This window comes from Diorhabda sublineata, chromosome 8 (assembly GCF_026230105.1).
Source record: "Diorhabda sublineata isolate icDioSubl1.1 chromosome 8, icDioSubl1.1, whole genome shotgun sequence".
Taxonomy (NCBI): Eukaryota; Metazoa; Arthropoda; class Insecta; order Coleoptera; family Chrysomelidae; genus Diorhabda; species Diorhabda sublineata.
Genome location: NC_079481.1, coordinates 18,917,616 through 18,936,498, shown reverse-complemented (window position 1 = coordinate 18,936,498; position 18,883 = coordinate 18,917,616). Strand labels below are relative to the sequence as shown.

The following is an 18,883-nucleotide window of genomic DNA, read 5'->3' as shown; positions in this document are numbered from 1 at the left end:
TCTGTTTTCCCCTTCAAACTATTCTTCATAGATTATACAATTTTATCCCTTTTTTATCTCATTTTGTCGGACAGAGCCAGAAAATTATTGTGATAGTCCGGTAAAAGCTTTTACCGGACTCATTTTTATTTACTTTCCGGCCTATCTTTAAAGAAAAAAATAATAAAATAGTCTAAGATAATGTCAATTGGTTTCTATAGTAATCGAGTTTTGCATTATCTAAAACTATAAAATAAATTAACATATTTTGACGTTTAGTTGAAAACGTGACATTTATTATAAAATGGATGTTCAAAATGATGCATTTGATTGTGTTTATGGTACAACAATGCCCGTTTTAAAAAAAATATCGCCTCGGTTATTGTAAAGAAATGAATGGTGGTTATTTTGAACATTTAATTTAATTGTAAAGTAAATATTATGCGACATTATTACCTTCATTCTACATAAAGCTTTGTGATAGAGACATTATCACAATTTTACATCTTGAAAATCAATTTTCTCAATTATGATTGCACCATATTTAGAAGAACTTTATATTGCTGAACATAGGACTAAAATCCCTTTCCAACAAGGTACAACACCTCCTCTTTCTTATTTAAGAGGTTGATTATAATTCAAAAGTGAGGTGGAGGGAGATAATATTTTCATACTGTTAATTTTCAATTTAAAAATAAAAATCGACCCGTTTAAGGTTTTTTCACATGGTAAAATAACGCTAAAATTGAATTTATTCCTTGCATATGGACCGCATTGTATACTGGGACTCACACCGCTACCGTAAAGCCTATACAAGCCAAGAGAGTATCCAAAAGAACTATTTTATACGAGGTAGCCAAAATCATTGATTCCTTGGAATTACTATCTCCAGTTATCATACTGGCTGAAATAACTTTACAAAATTTATGGATTTACAAACTAGATTGAGACGAATCTTTAATATATTGTGAACAATTACTTGCTCTTAATTTATTGTCCTTTCAACGTACCGTAATTATTACCACAGATGTTAAAAAATTCAATTACACGGATTTTCCGACGCGAGCGATAAGGCATATGGAGCATGCATTTATCTGCGTATCAAACGAATAATATCAAGGTACAATTATTATGTGCTAAATCCTGTGTTGCTACTATTACGACGTCTGGCTTTACCGCTTCCATCGACTCAAATCGGGTCCCTTTCAAAGCAGATTTTATCTTCGGAAACAAAAAAAAATCACACGGTGCCAGATCTGGTGAGTATTCAAGCACTGGAGTGCGCTTACTGGCCAAATACTGCTTCACAGATAGCACGTTATGGACAGGTGCGTTGTCCTGGTGCAAAATCGAGCAGTTGTTTACAAACTAACCAAACAAATACTACAAGAAACTATGATGAGAGAGGCAGCAAAGTTATTACCACAACATTCCACTATACAGGGTGTTTCTATCCTCGACCGACCAGGCTATACCACAGAGAGATCTCAATAAATTATTCATTTTGATATATAGATACGAAACCTTACAGGGCCTAGTTGCTAAGATATAGGGTGTTCAAAATTTTAAATCAAATTCAAAAATTTGCCATAAATTAAGGACGCATTTGTATTTTTTTCTCAAATGTATCCCCCTATTTTTTGCGCCCCTGAAATTCTTTTTTTAATTTTGTTTTAAATTACTCGATTATTTTTAGTTTAAAAAAATAATAACCTTTTATGGAGCTAAAATGAACGGTGTTGTAATGTTGTAGACATTTGCCTCTAAACAAAAGTCTGCAAGCATGTAATTTACAAATTAATTAATTATTCATTTAATTTCCAATAATGATTAAGCATAAATAGTTCAAAACAAATAAAAATTATTCATAATCTCAATTTCAAACAAAAATGTATTACAATAATAACAAAATTGGCAATTAAAATAAAAATAATAATAGCACCAACTAAATTTAAACAACACTGCATTACAACAATAACAAAATTGACAAAGTTGCAGTAGTTGTTCAAACTGTTGGCCGCTTATTTCAATACACTTATTACACCGTTTTGTCATTGAAAAACGTGTTTTTGACAATAAATCTGCATGGAATTGAATGATTTCTGCCGCAGCTTGAATTTTAGCTATTAGATCTTATTCAGATGCAATGATTGTTTCGCACACTAAGGACTTCATATAATAGCCCCATATGAAAAAATCGATAAGATTTAAGTAAGGGGATCTTGAATGCCAATTCATTTTTCTCTAAAACGTCTGTTTAAGTAATTTCTTGCCGCTGAAGCAAAATGAACAGATGCCCCATCCTGTTGAAACCACATGTGTTGTCTAATATTTAACAGTACATTCTCCAACAATTCATTCAACATTTCTTCCAGAAAGCACATATAAATTGCTCCATTTAATTTATTTGGTAAAATGTAAGACCCGATTAAGCAATCTCCAACCATACCCACCCACACATTAACCAAATATTTAAGATGAAATCCCCTTTCGCGAACAAAGTGCGGATTTTCTTCATCCTAAATGTGACTATTTCTAGAGTTGAAAATTCCTTCCCTATTAAATCTAGCCTCGTCGGTATACAACACACATATTTTTGAAAATATGATAACCCCTACTAGAAATTTTGAGTAGTATTTAATTACCCGCAGACTTTTGTTTAGAGGCAAATTTCTACAACACCGCTCATTTTAGCTCCATAAAAGGTTATTTATAAGTTTTTTAACTAAAAATAATCAGCCAATTTAAAACAAAATAAAAAAAAATAATTTGCTCCAGTAGCGTAAAAAATAGGGGGATAAAAGTGAGAAATACACAGACAGCGCGCCACTGGTTAAATTTTTTCAAAGTTTGTTTATGTCAAAATATTACTTTATTAAGGAGCATGTTGGGCACCAAATTTGAAAAACAAACTTAAAGGCGTCCTTGATTTATTTTGATTTAAAATTTTGAGCACCCTATATCTCAGCAACTAGGCACCGTAAGGGTTCATATTCCTATATCAAAATGAATCATTTATTGAGATATCTGGTAGAGCGTTGTCGGTCGAATAATCAAAATGACATATCGCTTTTTAGTCTACGATAGCTTGGTGATGCTTTAAGTAGAATTAAACCGAAAACGACAGACATGATTTCCCCAGAAATAATTTAGTGCGTTGAAAAAAACATACTCGAAGTACGTCCAGCAGTAATAAACCGACGTCGGATTATTACTGACTCACAAGGCTAGTGTTTCTATAAAAGACAAAAAAGGAAATGCAGTGAAAGATTTCGGATCGACCATTATTCTTGCTAGATTCTATGGGCAAAATTCATTATATTGACAAGCTGTGCAAAGAACAGGGTCATACTCTTCTCAGACTACCTCCTAACTATTGCATATTCAACCTTATAAAGTTAATGTGCGAAAAAGTAAAATCAGAATTACGAAAATGTAATCAGTCTCCAGAAATTAGTAAAGAAGTTATAGAACTTATAAAGACAGTTCTAGCAGCAGACCGCCATGAGCTTTGGAAAAAGTGGATGAGTATGTGATATCACTCTCTTCACAACCTTTCATAATTCAATCCAAATGATGACTCTAGTTCAGACGATTCTGATTACCATGATACTTTGGAATTGAAATGTTAATTTTTTCTTTTGTTTTATTTGCCTTTATTTTCTTTCATGGTTTTCGCTCTGAAATTTTGTTTTCCAGAAAAAAAACAAATAAAATAAATGAATGTATCTCACTAGCAGATGAACAACAGGGTTTCAGATCGGGAAGATCGTGCACGGACGCAATATTTGTCATAAGACAAATAACGGAAAAATCGATCGAATATAATCGACCGGCCTTCATGTGTTTCATTGACTTGCAGAAGGCCTTCGATCGAATACAATTAAAAGACATAACACACCTTCTCTATGATAGACAGATACCATATAATGTCATTAAAATAATCGAAAATATATACTCAAAAAATACGATCCAAGCAAAAATAAATGATGACCTAACTGAACAGATACCTGCAAATAGGGGCATTAGGCAAGGGGACTTTCTCAGTCCGCTCCTATTTAACATAGTGATGGATGAAATCATAAAACAAGTACGCAAACTAAGAGGAGATAAAATGGGAAATAAAGAAGTCAAAATCCTGTGCTATGCAGGCGATGCGATACTGTTGGCGGAGAACGAGGACGATCTGCAAAGGCTATTGTACCAATTTAACAAAACAGCAAAAGAGTTCAATATAATATCAGCGGCAAAGACAAAATCAATGGTTACTTCCAAGACATCGATCAAGTGTAAGCTTGTGGTGGATAACAAAATAATACACCAGGAAATGAAATTTAAATATCTGGGAATCGAAATATCTGGACACGGGGACGTGGAGACGGAAGTAAGAAACCAAGCTACAAGAACCTCAAGAGCAGCAGCATACCTAAATGACACAATCTGGCGAAATAAATACAATCGAACTGAAGCAAAAGCCCGCATATACAAGACCGCAATCAGACCTATATTATCCTATGAAGCAGAGACCCGACCTGAGACCTCTAAAACGAAACGGATATTGGAGACTACAGAAATGAAAATAGTTCGAAGAATAGCGGGAAGAACACTAATGGATAGAGAAAGGAGTGAAAACATAAGACGAACATGCGGGATAGATAACATCAATGACTGGGTAATGGATAGAAAGATAAAATGGAATGAGCACATTGACCGCATGACGGAAGAACGAATTGTGAAAATATCAAGGGACAAATCACCAGCAGGACAAAGAAGCCTTGGAAGACCTAGGAAAAGATGGAGTGACAACCTCCCAGGTGTCTGAGCAGAGGCAATGATGTGAGGAAAAACAGGCAATTATGTCTATACACAGCAGGAAGAAGAAGAAGAAAAAAAACGAATAGGGTACAAAAAGGGCTTAAGTCACGTCTGGTACCTTGTTTAAACCAAACGCCCTTACAGATAGGTACATTTTACTCGTCCATTTACGTTTTATAATTTAGTTGTTAGCAAGTTAATGAGGTATAATAATGATTTTTTTCCAAGTTCCAAGTAAGACTACAATTATGCATCTGTCTAAATAACGGCGTATAAGTCCGTCCAATTTATAATGATTCGATTGCCTTTTAACGAATACTTTCTCGCATAAGATATACATATTTTTAAAAGTATTTATAGAAATAATAAATTTATGAAATAAGATATCTACGCCTATAGTAGATCGAACAAAATTGCGGACAAGGGTTTTTATAATCTGCATTTGATATTGGAAGAACATACTAGTTTTTTTAATCTAATTTGATAATCAGAACGTGTGCTATTTGAATTGTTCACAGATAGTTGAAACATTCATCTTGGTCAAAAAATGGAATTAAATCGCGAACATTTTCGTGCGATGATTTTCTATGAATTTAAAGGTCGATCAAACAAACAGTATCAATGAACTCGCCTGAATATTTGCTGATCCAGCACCATATCGAGCTACCGTATTTCGCTGTTTTTCTGAATACAATCGTGGTTACACTTGGCAACAGGATGAATATGACCCCCCCCCTTTTTCAAGACCCTGGATCCGCCCTTGAATCGCAGACGACGAATCTTTATTCACCTAGACAATGCTAGCTCTCACACATCAGTTCAAACAAAAACGTTTTAGAACAGTTGCAACATCGAAGTGATGGGTCAGTCCTTATTTGGCACCCAATGATTTCTTATAATCGCAAATCGAAAATTAATTGCCAGTTCAGTGTTTTTGAAGTACCTCAGTTGGAATAGAAAAAATGCTTCGGCAATTGGGTAGAACATTTATAACAAAATCCAAAATATAAGCCATTACATAATCTGCTAATATAGGGAATATTGAAAAGCAATAGGCTCATTAAGAGCTGAATAATTTGAAGGTAGCTTACAAACAAAATTTGACACTTCAATGCACATTATTTTTGCAAGCAACCTATTGATGGCCAATAATGCAGAACATAATACTGAAGCAGAAAACCAACCACTGAAATTTACATGCAAATATTTAAATTAATGTTTTATTACAGAATGTCATATAAGAAGAGAATAGAAGTCACAATTTGCTAGTAATCCAATACGATTTTTGTTAATAGATGACATGGGCTTATTATCTCACATCTACAATCACCCTTAATGTCTGATCAGTGGTATAAACTTACAGCTATTGTTCCATGAATCTCCTCTTTGATATGTGAGGTTCCAAACTCCTGTTTAAGAGTAGCTTTTGTTGATGCATAAAGCATTTTCTGTCTGATGGGAGCTATATCAGGAGACCAACTAATAAACAACCATTCATAGCCCAAGGAATCTTTACTGTCTAATCTGAAAAAATAATACAATTCCAACAAAAAAAACTAATTTCACATTTATTTGTTAAAACTAGGTGAAACTTAAGTTGTAGGTTACTTTCTTAATTTAGATACAGTTAAGAATTAAGAAATAAAAAACCCATAGTATGAGATATAACTTTTATTTTAATGAAATAATAAAAAAATCACAGGACTTATAAATTTCGGTTTTTGAAATTTATTTTTAAAAATTTATTTTGAATATTTGAATGAATCTCAAGATCGAACTAATTATAAACATTGAATATTATCAAGTTGTTTACAAAAATCTTATTTATAGTAAAATAAATGCTGATACATGTTTACGATATTTGATACAAAATAAAATAAATGCTGATACATGTTTATGATATTTGATACAATTGCATTGTTTGTAAAATGTCATTCAAGAATTCTCCTTCTCCATCCCTAAGAATGAAAAATGACGGAGGTATTTTTCATTTCTTGTTTTCTTTCCTCTTCTAATTCGACGTCTTCTTTCTTCATTTCTTCTATTTTCTGTTTTCTTATAAACTTATATTTATATTTACGAATCATCCAAAATATTATTAAAATTATACAAATTATTATTATTATAGTGAATAGTCCTATCGATACATGACTTTGCGGATTATAAATTTCATGAATTGGTTTTATGTTTTTAGCAATGTTATTAATTTCATATAATTTATTAAAATCTATATTGGTTAAATTAGGAGATTTATAAATTTGATTATTCAAAAATTTAAAGTTTAATTTCGGTAATATTATTGATTTTCCTTTTTTAATTTGTACATTAGTTGAGAAAATTCCTATTTGAATACTACAATTTTTTGGAATTTTTATAAGCGATGGATACATTATTTTAAAATAACGGTCTGAGACACATTTAGAAAAATCAGTTTCAAAATTTGGAATCACTAAAAGTTCATTTGTTACTTGTTCTAATATTGTTTCTTGAAGATCAATTTCACTAATAACACAATTTTTACCAGAATGTCCATTTAAAAGTTCAACAGTACAGTTATCTTGTAATTTGAAAGTCTCTTTACAATAATGTTTTCCTTCTAACTCGGGGCATTCTTCTTTAATAAAAGTAACTTCTTCTTGACTTTTAGCCAAGTAAGGTTGAGGAGGGATAAATATTGTATGATTTTGGATTATGGGGTATAAATGAAAAAATTCATAGGTTTTGGGTTTTAGGATAGGAACATGGGTAGCAAATATTATTTTGGATTTGGAAAAGGTTACTTGTGAACCAAGAAAGAGATAATATGTCAAAATATTATTAAATTTTGGTATTTGTTCTTTATTGTAAATGGTACTTAGATATTTTATCATTTCCAAAATTTCTTAGCTTGATATAATTGAACTGTGAATTGTATTTAATTTAGAAAACGTTATTGCATTTTTAATATTATTGATCAGTGTAATTAAACTTTGACAATCCAGATTAATTTGTGAAATTGTACTTTGAAATGTTATAAAATTGTTTAAAGTTATTATTTTATTTTCAATTGAAATGTGAAATTTCTCTATATTATCAAAAAGTTTCCGTTGATTATCCCATAGAGTCGTAATCGATTTGTTATAATGATCAATTAATTTTTTATGTAGTCATATTTGTAAATTAACTTCGTGAATTATTTGTTTCTGATTTTGTTGTAGGACATTTATAGCGTTATTATGTCGTTCTTCATCGTCTGAGTCTAAAGTACCAAAAGCCATTTATCTAATTTACCTACAGCATTTATTAATCCTCTTTTCAATCTTAAATGTGGATAAATATTTTCTGATTTTTTATCTAAAGTATTAATTAAAATTTCTGTTCTACTCAATGATTGTTCAGCTAAGTTATGATACGAAATAGGATTTGTTGCGTTCGCTTGAGATAAATTATTTCTTAAGTATATAAGTATATATAATATTGTTTTAAATTATTGATTTGTTTGTGAATAAATTCTAAATCTATATAGTATATGAAAGTGTGTTTGGTATGTATGAGATTACTGGTTCCTAAATTGATGGGTAATAATAAGTTGTTTACGTTTGTGACTGTTATGTCTTCTGTCTTGGTCGTCTTGTAAAGTAATAGTAACATTAATACTATTGTCAGCTTCATTATCTGTAACAATTTTTCTGTTTTCTTATTATATTCTTATGATAAATTCCTTTGTCTGTTTCTAATAATATGCCAGAATCTTTTACAATTTCAGCCTTTTTGAATTTAAGTAGTTTTTTGTCTCAGAATTTTGTTTTTATATAAGCTATGTTTTGATTTTCATCGGAAGGGGGATCATTTCTATTTTCATTTCATTTATTTATTATTTTTTCTTTAATGTTAGCGTTTCTATCTTTAATTTTTTCATATAATAATTTTGATGTTTCTTTATGATTTTGTATGTAATTAGATATTATTAGGTGATCATCTAAATCAAATGGATCTGGGTTATTTATATGACCTTTAATAATTTCAAATGGTGTGAATTGCGTTACAGGCTTTTTTAAATACATTTTATTACGTATAATACCTGAACATCCCGCAATAAAGGTGTTCAAGGCTGTTTTCTCACAATGATTAATTTGGCATCTTTTATCAATTTCTCCTAAGTTTAAATTATTACTAATTATTTGTATAGTCTGACTTTTCAATAATTGTAATCTGTTACCAAATGCTATTAGATTTTCATTTTTAAATGGTCGTGTTCTCGTTAATTCTTGTAAAATACAATCTAAATCGCGCCTATCTGCAAAACACTGAATCAACGCTTCTTTTAATTTAAACCATGTATTCAATTCTGTCCTATTTCCTACCATTAACTCGGCTTTATCTATTAATTTCTCTTGTATACATTCTAATACATGATTATTAATGTCTTGATCGTTATAAACTGAATACGTCTCTATTAGGTTTTCGCATCGATTTATAAATTTATTGAACGTATTTTTATTTCCGTCAAAGGTTTAATGTTTTCTAACTTTAATTTGAATAATTCCCAATTTAGGGTTTTTGGGCTTGAAGTTGCCATTTTTATATAGTCTGGATTCTCTTTTAAGTTTAACTTACTGAATATATTTAATAATTTATCAAAATCGTTCATAAAATTATTCAAAGTTATTAAATTATCTCTTCCTTATTCAACGTTTTTATAAGGATGGATAATAAAGGAATAAAAATAATAAGGAAACTTGGCACTTACAGCTATCTGAAGTCCTGTCCCTCGTGGAATACGTAAGTCTAGTGCTGATGTACTGAAGTACTTAGCCGGAACTTTTATCGCACTTTGCGTAAAACTCGCGACCGCACTAATCCTACTGACTGCGCCACTTATAAATTTCGGTTTTCGAAATTTATTTTGAATATTTGAATGAATCTCAAGATCGAACTAATAATAAACATTAAATATTATCAAGTTGTTTACAAAAATCTTATTTATAGTAAAATAAATGCTGATATATGTTTACGATATTTGATACAAAATAAAATAAATGCTGATACATGTTTACGATATTTGATACAAAATAAAATAAATGCTGATACATGTTTATGATATTTGATACAATTGCATTGTTTATAAAATGTCCTTCAAGAATTCTTCACATGTAACTCAGGATACAATGTGATTTCTGACATTACTTCTCTTGTAATAATTTTTTATGTAAAAATTTTGTAGTTTAGCAGATTATTCGAAAGGAGTATTGGCATTGGAATATTGGCAAGGTAACTAATTATGAAATAATCCACAATATTATATATATATATATATATATATATATATATATATATATATATATATATATATATATTGTTATGGTATGAATATATTCAAAATAAATTATTAAATAATAATAAGATATAAATAAAGCAATAAGTTCAGTTCTGTTATTCGGTTACTTAGAGCAGTTTATCACAATAAAATAAATAACATTCTTTATATTAAGTTTTGGCCAACACTATATTCTAAATTATTATTTAATTTTGACAAATCCTGTATAATCAAAGAATTTAATCCATAAATTGACAGATAAAAACAGGAGCACCAACTTCAAAAATTTGTGTGACATACCAACATAAATTTTAAGGTTATAAATGATAAAATATAAAAATTTTGACAACTGCAATGATAAAATTAGTAACATAGGAATGAAATAAATACAACAAAGAAATTATAGAATAATATTATTTGAATAAAGTCACAATAATTTAAAAATTTAAAAATGACAATTTAGTAACCAACTTTTAAAATAAATATCATTGGTTAAAAAAAAAAGTTTGTTTAAAAAAAAAGGAATAAAAAAAAATCAACAACGAGAAAAAATATTTTTGGCAAGAGAAAAAAGAGTAAAATAATTTTAATTGAAATTTAAAAAAATTAAAATCTTGATAAAAAAGGCATAAAATATTCAAAGGATTGATAATTAATAATTGTATAAGTGTAGTAATAAGAAATTAGTGAAAACAATTAAATAAAGTGAAATAAGTGAGAATACTCACAAAGGGACAATTTCCAAGATAAAGAAGTTGTGAAAAGGAAAAGAACAGGAGTGGAACTACAGCGGAGTATCTGTTTATTCTGCAAGGCCGTAACAATTTCCAATTAAAAAAAAAAAATTAAAAATACAACATAACAAACACTTAAAGTACTGTTCTATTAAGTTTAAGTATTTCCTTTAGTATATAATATTTGAGTTCACATTTCCATATAATTTAGTTTTATGAGTGTAATTATGAGTATGAATGAATGAATGAATGTTTGTAAAATAAAATAATTGTAATAGCTAGTTAAGAAATTGTATATTTTGAATATTTTATTCATTATAAAGAACAGACCCGGTCTTAAAACTATTATAATCTGACCTTATAACCATAACAATTTATCGCAATAAAATTTTTTAATTTGACCTCACAATATAATACCCTGAGAATAAAAAAAATAATAATAACATAATAAAATAAAGAAATTCAAATAATTATTAATGGCGCCCAAATTAAAATCTGATTTTTAGTGAGTATTCTCACTTATTTCACTTTATTTAATTGTTTTCACTAATTTCTTATTACTACACTTATACAATTATTAATTATCAATCCTTTGAATATTTTATGCCTTTTTTATCAAGATTTTAATTTTTTTAAATTTCAATTAAAATTATTTTACTCTTTTTTCTCTTGCCAAAAATATTTTTTCTCGTTGTTGATTTTTTTTATCCCTTTTTTTTTAAACAAACTTTTTTTTTTAACCAATGATATTTATTTTAAAAGTTGGTTACTAAATTGTCATTTTTAAATTTTTAAATTATTGTGACTTTATTCAAATAATATTATTCTATAATTTCTTTGTTGTATTTATTTCATTCCTATGTTATTAATTTTATCATTGCAGTTGTCAAAATTTTTATATTTTATCATTTATAACCTTAAAATTTATGTTGGTATGTCACACAAATTTTGGAAGTTGGTGCTCCTGTTTTTATCTGTCAATTTATGGATTAAATTCTTTGATTATACCGGATTTGTCAAAATTAAATAATAATTTAGAATATAGTGTTGGCCAAAACTTAATATAAAGAATGTTATTTATTTTATTGTGATAAACTGCTCTAAGTAACCGAATAACAGAACTGAACTTATTGCTTTATTTATATCTTATTATTATTTAATAATTTATTTTGAATATATTCTTCATACCATAACAATATATATATATATATATATATATATATATATATATATATATATATATATATATATATAATCTTCAATTTCTTATTTAATGCAGGGATGGGGAAACTTTTTTCTTCGCGTGCCAATTTTTGCTAACGAAATATATGGCGGGCCAAGTTGAGGCATTATATTATTTACTAAAATAAAAATATTGCCATAATTTTTCTGAAATACTAATTGTTGGTCTGGTCTTTGTGGGAACATGTGACATGTGGAACTGTTTTTGTTTAAGCCGAAAAATTTGTGATGCTGAAATTTTAAACAAAGAAAAAGGAGCCGAAAGCCTATTAAGAAGACAATTTCTTCATTATTGAAAACGTTTGTTCGCACAAACAGCATTTCTTAACGGTTTCCTGAAAGAAAATATTTATATGCAAATGCATGAAGGGATGGTTTGTTCGGATAATTAGATAATCGGATTTGGGTAAAATCAGAGAATGTTTAGGCATGCAAATTAATTTTGATGAAAAAAAGGGTGTAATCATCTTAAGTCAAAGAGATAATATTAATCATTTATTAATATGCTTGATGCCAAAACAGTCAAGACTCCAATGGAGGCTAAATTAAATTTAAATTTGGTCGAAAGCTGTTCTGATGAGGAGAAAGCTAAGTATCCTTATCAGAAATTAAATGGTAGTCTAATGTATTTTCTTGTTTTGACAAGGCCAGATATTTCTTTTTCTGTGAGTTTTCTGAGCCAATTTAATAATTCATACAATGAAAGTCACTGGAAATGTGTAAAGCGCATCCTTAGGTACTTAAAAGGTACTATTAACTATTCATTAACATTCATTACAAAATGTTGGTATTAATCAATAAAGTTTTTATTTTGTTAGTTGGTTTCACTGTTAAAAAGTATGTCATGTCGTGTCAGTCGTTTGCTGATTACCTGAAAGGAAACCACGTCGCGTTTTATTCCACTAAAATATTAAATTATTTTAATAGATCTATCCAACTATCAGATCCTGAATTTAGATGCTTAGCTATTAAAAAATGCGACGTGGTTTCCTTTCAGGTAATCAGCAAACGACTGACACGACATGACATACTTCACACTTTTTAACAGTGATACCAACTAATAAAATAAAAACTTTATTGATTAATACCAACATTTTGTTTGATATCCAAACATAAACATATACTAACACCCCCACTTATCAACAAAATTCAAGTATCTATTAAACCAAGTAAATTTATCAGCCTGAAATGCTTTTCAGAAAGTAGACTCTTCGTTAAAACATGTGATGGCATAACAGTCGATAAATACTTCATCTGTATAACATTATTCAATATTGTTTCTCTTACAAAATGATGGCGCACATCTATATGCTTTGTTCTTTTATGATACATGGGATTGCTTGTCAAATTTATTGCGCTTTGGTTATCATTAAATAAAGTTACACAAGGTACACTCCCTGTCAATTCTTCCAATAATCCCTTTAAATATATAGCTTCCTTGGTTGCCTCAGAGATTGACATATATTCAGCCTCAGTACTCGACAGCGCAACTGTCTTTTGCTTTGAGCTCAACCAGGAAATCACAGAACCACAAAGTTTGAAAGCGTATCCTGTATAGGACTTACGGTCAGCAGCATTACTAGCCCAATCAGCGTCTACAAAACATTGTAGTTCTGAGTCATCTTTAGAATATCTCAATGAATAGTTAACAGTACCTTTTAAGTACCTAAGGATGCGCTTTACACATTTCCAGTGACTTTCATTGTATGAATTATTAAATTGGCTCAGAAAACTCACAGAAAAAGAAATATCTGGCCTTGTCAAAACAAGAAAATACATTAGACTACCATTTAATTTCTGATAAGGATACTTAGCTTTCTCCTCATCAGAACAGCTTTCGACCAAATTTAAATTTAATTTAGCCTCCATTGGAGTCTTGACTGTTTTGGCATCAAGCATATTAATAAATGATTAATATTATCTCTTTGACTTAAGATGATTACACCCTTTTTTTCATCAAAATTAATTTGCATGCCTAAACATTCTCTGATTTTACCCAAATCTTTAATTTTAAATTTGGAACTCAACTCAATTTTTAAATTATTTGCTTCTATTTCGTTGTTAGAGAAAATAAAAAAATCGTCCACATACAGAGCAATTATTGTGAATGAATTATTTTCCCATTTTATATAAATACAAGATTCAATTTTTGATCTTTCATTATTTAATTAAATTAAAACATCATTCACACGATCATTCCAAGCCTTAGATGACTGTTTTAACCCATATATTGCCTTTTTTAGTTTCAAGCATTTATCATTATCCGAACAAACAAGCCCTTCGGGCCTTTGCATATAAACATTTTCTTTCAGGAAACCATTAAGGAATGTTGTTTGCACATTAAGATGATCAATGCTTGTACCAAGCTTCACTGATAATGAAAAAAGTAATCTTAAGCTAGAGTGCCGCACAATAGGAGCAAAACTTTCCTCATTTGCTTCAAAACTGTCCAGTTCATCTGACATTGCTTTCTTCCACATTTCTGCATCTGGTCTGGACAAAACTTCTTCAACTGTGAAAGGGTCTTCTTGAAAATCATTTTCTATGCATATGTAAGTCACAAAATCATCCATTCTTTTAGGTTTTGTGACTCTTTGCGAAATTCTAATTTTTTCTTCAATCACATTTTTTGTTCTAAAAACAAACTCTTCATCGTTAGAATCTTCTGACGTACTTGTTTTGGTATCGGCACAATTTAAAAAATCATTTTCAGTGTCAGTGTCAGTGTTCAGCAACATCTGAACCCCCCACTGAAGCTGCTGCTTCATTTGTGTTTTCTCTCAACTTCATTGTTGATGTCTTCAATTATATCAACATCTCTACATGTGATTATGTTGTTGATATTTGGATCATAAAGACGATATCCTTTGCTGCATTCACTGTACCCAACTAAAATGGTCTTCTTAGATTTTTTGTCCCATTTTAATCTATTGCTTTTAGGAATATGGGTCATTACTTTACTCCCGAAGATTTTAATGTAACTTATGCCTGGCTTTCTTCCGTGCCAAATCTCGAATATGGTTTTATCGTCGGCAATTCCTGAAACTGTACTTCTAATTCTCAGGTAAACTGCAGTATTTACTGCTTCTGCCCAGAACCTTTTATCTAATTGGGCATCGAACAACATACAGTAAGCTCGTTCAACAATGGTTCGGTTTAGGCGCATATATATATATATATATATATATATATATATATACACTAAAATGCATCGACTGCTCTACACTAACATGAAAAAAATGAATATCATCAATTTGATTTAAAAAAAAAATCTTAGCTCAAACTACCACATAAATACACTGATTCTAATACTATGTTTTTAAGATATGTACTAATATATTTTTATCTATTCTACAAACATTCAATCATCATATATTAATTATTCTTTTGAAAATGCTCCCAAGGAGATATATATTGAATTGTCTATCAGTTTTGACAATGATGATATATATATATATATATATATATATATATATATATATATCATCATATATATGATGAACATGTGAAAATATGTAATTAAGATTGTCAAAACTGATAGACAATTCATATATTTTCACAAAAAACCTGGTGATGTCGATGATTCAAATCAATAATTTGAGATGGACATGTGCGAATTTCTGTCGATGTAACATGTGCTCGAATTGCTTGTCTAAATCTTGGACTATTGATATTTGTCAAATCATCCCAAAAAGAGTTGCTAAAGGATACAATCCTTGCTGAAGCAAGTAAAATAGTAGCTTCTCAAATTCTACAAAATACGAAAGTTTGAGCAATCAACTACTATTATATATTTTCAAGAGCATTCTACTCCTATTTTTACACCTCTCTAAACTTTTAATGGCAATTGTAATGAAAAGCAAAGTGCTCATATTTAGATTTTGCAAATGGCTTGCAACAACTGAAATTCAACATATGACACTCTGATTTGGAATTTTTTACGAGCTGTACAATAATGCATAATCTGTTGTCAAATAGATTTCAATATGTGCTTGTTTAGAATAAACTAAATAGGATATATAAACAGAAGTAGTAAAGATCTTGGGTTTTTTTGAACCCCTGTATCCAGGCATTTAAGGGGAATAAATAACTTTTAATTTTCAAAAAACCATAGACAAATGAAACAACCCTTCAGCTGATCACATTTATCCACAAGCCATCAGGGTAAAAAGGACCTTACTGCCCAATTAATTCACCATTTTTCGAACAAAAATTAATGTGATTCAGGTTAGTTCCCGAACATTCAGATAATAATCTGATTAATTCAATCATTGTTTCCAAAAAGTCCTAGAATCCACACTGAGAAAAACTCATAAACATACCCTGGGAGAAAAGTACAATTGTAGCTAAATAATTTGTTTGGCCCAACATTTGGATAAAAATATATGGTTGATTATTTATGCTAGAATACATAAATACTTAACAGAATTATTTGTATTGTCAGTCTTAAGAGAACTGAAATAAATATACTTGACCTATATAGTATGTAACATGGTTGATTTTCTTCAATCAATGGTTGAATGAATGGATCAAAATCCTTATCCCAAGTATTCTGTGTCTTCTTATGATTATCCAAACACAATTGTTCTAAAAATAATGATCTATTGTAATAAAATTTTGATACCATAATTATAATAATAACAATGTTAGAATTTCAAATGATCATAGAATTGAAATCAAAATATCAACAATGACTACTGAAAACCCTATAACTTAATTAATATTTACAATCAATCCTATGCAGGAGGAATCTTTTTTCTGGTATTATTTTCAAATAACCAGAATATAACTTACCATTATGAATTATGACTTTTATAAGTCGTATAGTACCATCTCTACATTTAGCGAAAAATGTTAACAATTCTTCATTAGCTACAAATGAAAGTTTATAAAACAAAAGTAATTTAAATAAGACTATAAAAGTTTATTTACCAATACTTATATATCTAATCATGATGACAAATAGAATTACTTGTAGTTGGGCAAAAATATATTAAAATACCTTTAATTCCTGTTTGATGAGACATTTTTTGAAAATGAAACTATTAACTCTATAAATATATCCTTTGAATTTTCTTAGTTTCTGTAGAATACCTTCTAAAACTACAATGGATAACCTTTATGACAACCACCCAAAATACTATTCTATAATCAGTCATCTTAACGTCAACATTGTCATGTCAACTATTTTCGGGCCAACGCTGCCCATGATCGGGCCTTTTCGGAAACCAAGATCCTGCCAAGGGAAAGAAATTTTTATCAGTTCACAAAAGTGGCTTTCAACGGAAATTTGAAACTGAACTTACGAAAACATTTCATTTTTGTTACTTCAGTTTGGAGCATGAATTTTCCATAATATTTGGAATAATATTTATAATATTTTTTGCAGTTATATGTATAATAGATCTCCGTTTTTGATAATATTTACACTAAATATCTTTATGTTGAACCATCAAAAAATATAAAAACCGCAAGTGTCAGTAATATACCAATTACGCTGATCATGAGAATCAATCATAGATAAGGAGTATTTAATAGTTATTATAGTTGGATAGTTATTTTGAAACAACCCCTGTATAAGGCAATTTTATAAGCTATATTTTTTTTCGATAAAGCAATGTCAGAAGATGATTTGGGAAAACAATAAATGGGCTTCAAATGTATTTTTAATTTTTTTCTCGGATATACTGTTCCTGAATGCCTTACACAAATATTTATTTTAACAACTCCTGTTTCCCCTGTTGATTTTGGGAAATATATTTTGTTTTTCGGTAAATAAATGTCTGAGGATAATTTAGGAGATTTATCAATGAGCTTCAAGCATTATATTTTTTATTGAATAAAGTGTCGCAAAGTGAAAAGTCAACACAAATATTGAAACAAAATCTGTAATAAAAAATGGTCCAATCAATATCAATATAATTCGAAAATAAAATTTGATACGGCCAAAATTAAATTTTTAGGGTATTTTCGACCTTATTTAATTACCAGGTTTTCCTTGTTCAACTGTTTCCTGTGAACGCTACTTTCGGCCCCATAAAAACTCACCAACATCAACACAAAACTGCAATAGGTTAGTATGACCATGATTTTTCAAAAACTGCATTAAAGAATATGAAAGATCAGTGTTGCTTTTAATTTTATTTAAATTCCCAGCAAAAGGTGAAACCTTTGATTTTGATGATGTATAATTACTCAAAAACTCAAATTGAGAAATGAAGATCGGTTGATTAAAGAATTGATTAAGCCTGAAATTGGTTAGGAAAATGTTCCCTTGCAAGTACAAGAACTTATTTGATTTAAAAATAGAAAAAAATTATCAAAAATATCTGTATGTGCTACAGCTTATCAGAATGATGTATTGGTCATCATTTCTCCCGTAGATTTTTTTATTTAGAAAATTTACAAACAGTATGAAAAAGGGCCTATTATTCAATAGACAATCTATTGCAGTTAATCCTTATTCTGAAAACGGTAATTTCAGTATTTAGAAATCAGATGTAGTACAAAAACAGTTTAATCATTGAACTATTAGCATAATTTTTTATTAAACATTATTTGAAAAAAATAAACATTTTACAGTGTATCGGAGCAATTAATTACATTGCCTATTAAAGTTAAAAAATATAGTCATTGAAAATCTGCCTCACTGTCATCACTAGGAAAGAAACGATTATTGGTTCTATAAGATCATTCACAATCTTATCTAACTTAAACAGTTAATCTTCTTCTTTTATGACATGTGCAACACAATTTTGCAAGTGAATGTTTGTCACATTTCTCAACGCGTGCATTAGAAGACCCTTACATATTTTAT

At 29.3% G+C, this 18,883-nt stretch overlaps 1 protein-coding gene across 1 annotated transcript in view; it reads right to left on the bottom strand.

The window, feature by feature from the left end:
* The window catches only part of LOC130447740 (twinfilin), a 40,894-nt gene extending 23,645 nt beyond the window's left edge, over positions 1-17,249 (bottom strand). The window contains exons 1-4 of the mRNA XM_056784721.1: positions 17,069-17,249; positions 16,861-16,938; positions 16,542-16,653; positions 6,156-6,318 (exon numbers count right to left, since the gene is read on the bottom strand). Coding sequence (XP_056640699.1) covers positions 6,156-6,318; positions 16,542-16,653; positions 16,861-16,938; positions 17,069-17,093 — 378 coding nt within the window. The 5' untranslated portion in view covers positions 17,094-17,249. The remainder of the gene's footprint in view (positions 1-6,155; positions 6,319-16,541; positions 16,654-16,860; positions 16,939-17,068) is intronic.
* Positions 17,250-18,883: the final 1,634 nt, after the last annotated feature.